The following is a 7,470-nucleotide window of genomic DNA, read 5'->3' as shown; positions in this document are numbered from 1 at the left end:
ATCAATTAGAGCTTGAAAACAAAAAAAAATGTTTACAAGTATTTTGATTTTCTACAAAGAAATGCAAAAAAAAAAAAATAAATAAAGTGCATAACAGTGAAATTGCTTTCGACTTTTACAGTTTTCTGTTTATGCAATAAATGGCAACACTGATAGACAAATGTCTTCAGTGTCTAAATCTTAATCTGAAGCCAGCTGAATTACACTTCCTTCTCTTCAAAATGCATTAAATCACTTTTTTTTACTCTTTCAATGTTTACAATATATTTTTACATTTCCTACTTACAGAGACCATTTTCTCAGATAACATATCCTTTACAGCATACTATGTGCCCCCACTATTACAAGAAAGAGAATTTATTTGAGGTAATGTGACAAATTAATTGTGTGTAAGTGCATGACTACTTCAATAGCTGTTGCAGAATTAAAATTCTACATCTGAAATCTCTTAGGCACCCCTTTCTATGTGCCATTTAATGTTCCTATGCATCTTCTAGCTTAAATAAAACTGGCAGTTATCAGCATTTATTTGTTCGCTGACAACAGGATTACTATTTAGGGTAATGGGAACGTGTTGTTTACTCACGTTCTCAAATACATCTATGAAAGCTTTAAGCAAAACCCATACGATCAGACTTAAACATAATCCTGGTAAGATTTTCTGCACAACACTGTCACTGAATTGACACCGAATTTAAATCAGCAACACTACAAAATGACTGTACCTTCCATGAAACACAGTATTAGTTTTCTTTCAGTTTAATCAATGTGAACATAGAAACTCTCAAATATCTTTTAAATTTGTTCATAGGACATGAAAGATCAAAGGAAAATTCTGTGGGATAAAGGAAATAAATCTGAAAAGTGTTCTTTTTGCATCATGAGGCCTGCTTCTGTGGCCCTGAAGATTTAGTATTCTGCTATTTGTCATGCAAACAACACGGCACAGCAATGTGCATTTGAGTAGAAAACATTAAGCATAGCAAGCATGCAGACGCATCATGACAGAAAAGCACATTTGGCGACCATCATGGATAGGACAAACCAAAAAAAAAACACACTGCAGCATTGCTGAAGTACAGCCTCAACGGCCCTGCAGAATTTTAAATGACTCAGAATCCCCAGGGCTTTGGGTAAAATGTGCATGTTGTATAGCAGCAAGAGAGCACCAGGAACAGTGAAAAGGAGGCTTCTTAATTCTGTGAGATATGACCTCCTCTTTTCATTAACTTAATGAGAACATGAGCATAAAGAGTGATTGTTTGTGTTGCCGCACTTAACTTCTGTTGGCTTTAAGCCTGAGTGTTCTATAAAGCAAATAAAAATAAAACAACGACTGGAGTACTATTTAAAGCATAAAACACATTCAATTTTCCCTGCTTTGGTGTAGGACAAGTGGGAACAGACATAAAGATAACTAACACTAGTTCTCAAAACCACTGTATAACAATGAATGCTGCTGTCTCATGTACATGCAGTACAAACTATTGTGACTCATGATACTACCAGCGTTCAAAGTCTTTCTTCTTAGCACTCTACTCATACTGTATAAAAACTGAGAAGTCAGAAAAAGCAAATGTAATCTAAATAAAAAGAAAATTTATCCTCATAAAAAACTTGCAGTTCTAGTTGTTTTATTCGGGATGAAATTGAAACACATCCTAACTCTCAGAAAAGATACATAAACCATTTCAGGGTAAGAACAAAGGTCACGGCTTTAAAGTAGCTGTTAAACTGTACTCTGCAATGAGGATGGCTTCAGTAAATGTATTGCTAGAAGATCCTGTGTTTGGTAGAAATTTAATAACAAAATCTGAATATAGATTACAAAACTACTCTCAAATCATCAGTAGAACTTGTTAGTCGTTGGATACTTTCCCCTCTAAACTGGTTTCTGAATTTGGTCAACAAATCAGTCAACAACCAGTTGATTGAAACAATACAGTTTCCAAATTGAAATGAAAACATGTTTAAAAAACCCTGGAAATAACTGCAAATAATTTTTTAATTTTTTTAAAGTGTTTGAGAAGTTTCTTTCAAAGCTACTTATTTCTCCAGAAGACTGTAAAAACCAAAAGCAATCATCAGCTTACTGGTAAGGAGTTTATTGAGTACAGACTCAGCTTGGATGAGCAAGAATTGGAATACATTCAGAAGAGAGCAACAAAGATGGTGAAGGGCATAGAAAACAGAGTTATGAAAAGTGGCTGAAGGGAACCGGGGCTGCTTAGCCTGGAGGAGACCTCATTGCTCTCCACAGCTACCTAACAGGAAGTTGAAGCGAGGAGGGTGTTGGTCTTTTTTCTCAGGTGAAAAGTGAAAGGACATGAGTCAGCAGTCCCAAGTTGCATCAGAGGAGGTGTAGATTGGATGCTAGGAAGAATTTATTCATGGAAGGGATAGCTAGACATTGCTAGGGGCTGCCCAAGGAGGTGGTAGAGTCACCATTCCCAGAGGTATTTCTGAGACATGTGGGTGTGATACTTAGGGACAGAGTTTAATGGTGAACTTGCTTTGTTAGGTGACAACGCTTAACCTGCTGATCTTGTAGGTCTTTTTCAAGTTAAATGATTCTATGATTGTAGGTAATTCTTTCCCTGCCAGTCTGAATCTTTCCATGCCAGCCCAAAGTAGACAAAACAATACACAGCTTCGGCCCTGAACAGTTTCTCTATGAAATGCATACCATAAAAGCCCACATCCCTAAGTAGAGCTCGAATCGTTTTAAAAGCACTAGACTTCAGTACATAGCAAACCTATTCAGTCATAATCCTTCATGGTTGTTAATGTTACAGCTAGAAAGATTATCATGGTGAAAACAGGAAAAGAAACAAACAGGAAAAGAATGCTCACCCATATCCAAAGATCTAAGTTCACAGAAAAGAATCCCCAGAGGAAGGATCTCTTTCCAGAAACCCTTTCCTAGTGGCAGTCAGCCCTTAAATGGGTTTACTGCCAGTCACACAGCTGAAATGCCTTCACCTGTGCTCCCATGGCTGATTCAGTCCTTTCCTCAGGTGATCAATCAGTGGTTCAGGCCATGACTCAACACTTCCCACACAGTGGTATACTGTGTTCTCCTTGTTCTCTCATAGTATTATCAGAAGACAGAGAAACAAAAGGTTAAACTTTCAAAGAAACCAAGGGGAAACAAATCTTACAGATATTAAGCAGCCTAAAGATCAAGTTCTGCAATGCAAAAAAAAAAAAAAAAAAAAAAAAAAAAAATTACCAACAAAAGAGATTGATTTATTTCATCCATAAGAAATCCAAAATGACACATTTTCTTTCTTTCACCCTCCACTGGCTTAAGATGTTTATCTTCCCATGATATTTGAAATAGGGAGAAAAAAGGTTTGTTCTGCTTAGATAGAAATTACTCTAAGACAAATTAAATATCTATATATTGAACAAGAAAAACAAGAAAACAAGCATCATCATTTTGATCACCTTGTTTAAATCTTGTGTCTCACCAGCAGCAATATTTTGCTTTTAGACACACACACAAACAGACACATTATGGTTAAGAACACTGTCATAAAGTGACTTTTGTAGCTCTTGGATTAAGACCAGCAAAAGACTTCAAAAGTTCTGTCTATTGCCGTAAGTGAAGCACAGTGAACCGAACAACTGCATACTTTAATTGTGCTGCCATTCTTGTTTTTACTGAAAGAACCCACACTTCATCTGCTCTGCTGCATAAAGAGTACTTCAGATTCATTTACATGAATGATGTTCCCATGAAAAGACAAAAAGCACACACATTGAAGACAACGCTTCTTTCAGAGTGAGTCTGGGGTTACGGTCTAGCATTGTGTTTGTACTGACAGCTAAAGATGCTCTCCCTCTGCTAGCTGGTTAGGGATATAAAGATTATGAGGGACATAATGAAATGATATTTTCACATTGCAACCTGCTAATTCAAACAGATTAAACCATCAAAGGACCATTTATTTTAGAGGACAGGTGTGGATTATCACTGCTGTTAAAGGAAAATGACTCCTAGGACTTCTCACACTGATAGTAAACCCCATTAGCTACCTTACATTGGAATCACAAGGCCTAGAGCACAGCTAGCAAGGCAACCTCAAAACCATCTGCAAATGATTTGCTCTTCCATTAGTTATCTTCCTAAACAGGAATGATCAGAAACATACTGTAGTTCAGAGATGTGAAGCATATTGCAATAAAAGTGTCATTGCCTGGCTTTACTTTAGGTACTGTTACAGATGCAGTACCATAGACTTTATTGAGCAATTAAAAATATACACAAGGGACAATTGCTTCTTTTCTCTGTATTTTTCAAAATTTTACTTTCTTCCAATTGGAGAACCCAGTTTCAAACATGAAAAGGGCACTTGTTCTACAGTAACTGTGTACAACTTGCTCGGTTCCAAGCACTGTATTCATTTGCTGTCATCACTGTTGTCGTTCTATCTCCAGCTGTTTAGGAATTTCTCTGTTCTGGGAAGCTAAGTTGTTCTTTCTGATTCTATTTCCCCATAGAGTTCAGCTAGCTTCTTGAACTCAGGCCCCCAGTCTCCAAGGTAATTATAATCCTGGTCAGACTGTGTCGTGACTGAATCCAGAGAGCTGATAGATCCAGCTTCCGATCTATGGCCCTCATAGGCATATGTCTGTAAGGAGTCATACGGGGGCACACTGGGGTCCAGATCAGCCTCTGCAAGTCTTTGTTTAATGAACTCCTGAACATTTATACTGTCAAGGCTTGAAGAAGGATGATGCCTGGGTGCAGGCTTAACTTCAGGGCGGACATCTCTCCGATACTTTAGCTCTTCTGCAGCTGATGGATTACGTAGTGCAGTGATATCAAATGCTTCTGTGTCTTCTTCTCCACCGCCCTCATCGTCATATGTCACAACATTTTCTCTGACATCTTCTTCTGAAATGATCAAAGGCTCCTTCTTGCTACGTCTTAGGGTGATGAAAAGGACCACAATTGCTAAAGAGAAAACTGCAGATTTTAGATTAGGTTTAAAGTTTACAGTTGAGGTAAGTAGATATATGCTACAAAAACAGTAGCTACTAAGTCATGAATTGAAATACTTGCCAGCTAATATTTGTATTCTGATGTTATTAAGCTGGCCTTGAACTGGAGTGTCATAACATTAGGCACATACCCAATTTGGAAAAGAGCCTACTTAGAGTTCCTAAGTGAGCAGTACCTTTTTTGTGTAATGTTATATGAAATTATATGAAGATAGATTACTGTATTCCCAGAAGGCACTCACACAAATTCTACACAGTTGAGTTTTGACATAGCAAAATGCCAAAAACAACAAATAGAGATCACACATAATTAAGGAGAAATTTAATAATCCTACTGTAAAAGGATAAACTTCCAATACAGCCTAGTCTTCCAAAGGGCCAGTAAAGAACACATTCCTATTTACTTTGCAGGAATTTCTACTGTTTCTTGAGCCAATAATTAAATCCAGTTGTTAAGATTACTAGGGGATCTCATATAGGACACAAAAAAAGATAATATACTAGCAGTTAGATGAGAAAGGAATAACTAAGGGTGACATTTTTGGGATGCATTGTTAAAGGCTTTCTGAGCTTCATTAAGACTAATATTCAGCATTTGACATATAATTAAAATGTACAAACTTTATTTTTTTCTCTTATGAATGTTCAATCTTCTATGATAAAATACTAGATTAAAAACCAAATGTATTACTGTACATTTCAAATCTTTTTTTTGCAGAAGGAATTTCTGAAGTAAGATGTGAGAGGTGCACTTTTAGAAAAGGTTGACTCTTCAGAAAAAAAATCCTCAAAGTATCCTATGTGAGTCACCATGCAATTCCTACTATTTCTTTTTCCAGCTCTATTAGAATGCAGAGAGACACCTGAATAGATGAATATTACAGAGATATGTACCCAGCAAGTTTTGCCTCTGCCACAAAAAAAAAATAAAATAAAATAATTAATGGGTAACATTTAAATTGGCCCGGGTAGGAAAAAAAAAAAGGAAAGAAAACACACTTGCAAGGACATTTATCTACTGGAGCCATCATATTATCTCACATGTCCCTTGCCCCCAAGGAGTATGTTGTGCACTGCTATCAGCTTATCTCACAAAGGTAATTAATGGCTTTTGTATAGTAGTAATGGTGCTTCTTACAGTGTAATGCATTTCAAAAAGCTTTCCTCATCATCTCTTTTCTATCATTTTTTGCACTGTTCTAGGCATGGAATTAGTCAGTGGTTTTTTGAAATCTTTTCAAATTACAGAAAAATGGTCTGCAGTGCTAATTACTTGATAACCCCTGAAAAATTATTTCTAGTGGATTCCAGATATTCATGAATGTGCTTTAAAGGCTTTTTTTCCTATTAATTTTAGCCGAACCTTTCCCCTCTAATCACAGCTATGTGTTTCTAATTACTTCCTTCTACCAGGCAGCTTCTGGTTCAAAAACATATCATATTAAAAATTTCTGCCCTGTCACATTCATAGAGCCAGCAGAAGATGGCAGTACTTAATATTGAAAATGACTTACCAAGAAGAATGACAACACAGAGCAGGATTGCAATTAAAGCTCCTGTGCTCAAGCCAGCTGAGGAGAGGAAAGCTTCAGCATGGCAGGTTCTCACACGTCCATCTCTCTCACATGCACAAACTCTAACAGTGAGAGTACTGCTGCTGCTGAGAGGGGGCACTCCACCATCAGAAATCAAAATTGGGAGGTAATACATATCTTGAGTGGTTCGACTGTATCTCCTTCGTCTTGTCAGGATACTGGCTGTGTTATCTACAATATCATAAAAAAGAACAGAATCTGAAGCAAAATGAAAAATATGATTGACCGTTCATTCCCCATCCAGCAGAAGCACCAGGCATTTTAATATTCCACAATCCTAATCTGTGAAAATACACAATCCAGATTAAAATTGAGTGAGTACCATTTCTGGTCAAAGGAGGAAAAAGAGGAGGCAGGAAAAAGTAACTAGAACTAAATAAATAAGCCTTATTTAAGCTTGTGTCTTAAAGTCAAACTGGATTTTGACAAACATTTTGAACCCAGGTTGCAAGTGTTTTAATCCCATGATACCCTTGTAAATGTGAATATCTAGAATTCTGCAAATATCTGTTGTGGAATTTTTCCACAACAGAAGTCCTTTTGATTCTTAAATGTCTCTACTAAAAGTTAAAATGAAATTTTCATATGTTAAGGTTTGTGACAGATTTTATAGATGAATTGAGCTTTCAGAAAATATCTGAAAGGACTCTTGCAGTAGGGAGATCAGGAAGAAGAGAGAGGTGGAAGGGAAGGGAGAGGAGAGTGGCAGAGAGTGCAGATTCTAGATATTTTAAACTGATGAAGATATAAGGTAAATAAGGATGGTAGAGAGAAAGCGATGCAAAATTCTGTCACTGTTATGTTCATCTGGCATGTATTACAGTTAGTGAGAATACTAAAGCTTACTATATGCGCATTGAAAGAG

The 7,470-nt window shown here is 36.8% G+C and overlaps 1 protein-coding gene across 2 annotated transcripts in view; it reads right to left on the bottom strand.

Annotated features, from left to right (window-relative positions):
- Positions 1–3,204: 3,204 nt before the first annotated feature.
- CDH18 (cadherin 18) overlaps positions 3,205–7,470 on the bottom strand; it is a 229,010-nt gene continuing 224,744 nt past the window's right edge. The window contains exons 12-13 of one of the 2 annotated variants that reach the window (XM_052704351.1): positions 6,525–6,776; positions 3,205–4,975 (exon numbers count right to left, since the gene is read on the bottom strand). In XM_052704351.1, the coding sequence (XP_052560311.1) occupies positions 4,473–4,975; positions 6,525–6,776 (755 nt within the window). In that variant the 3' untranslated portion in view covers positions 3,205–4,472. The remainder of the gene's footprint in view (positions 4,976–6,524; positions 6,777–7,470) is intronic. The other variant, XM_052704352.1, reaches the window with a different exon arrangement.

Source organism: Tympanuchus pallidicinctus, unplaced genomic scaffold, assembly GCF_026119805.1.
Source record: "Tympanuchus pallidicinctus isolate F22 unplaced genomic scaffold, pur_lepc_1.0 scaffold5, whole genome shotgun sequence".
Classification (NCBI taxonomy): domain Eukaryota; kingdom Metazoa; phylum Chordata; class Aves; order Galliformes; family Phasianidae; genus Tympanuchus; species Tympanuchus pallidicinctus.
Note: the sequence above shows the minus strand (reverse complement) of the source record. Positions and strands in the feature narration are given on the sequence as shown.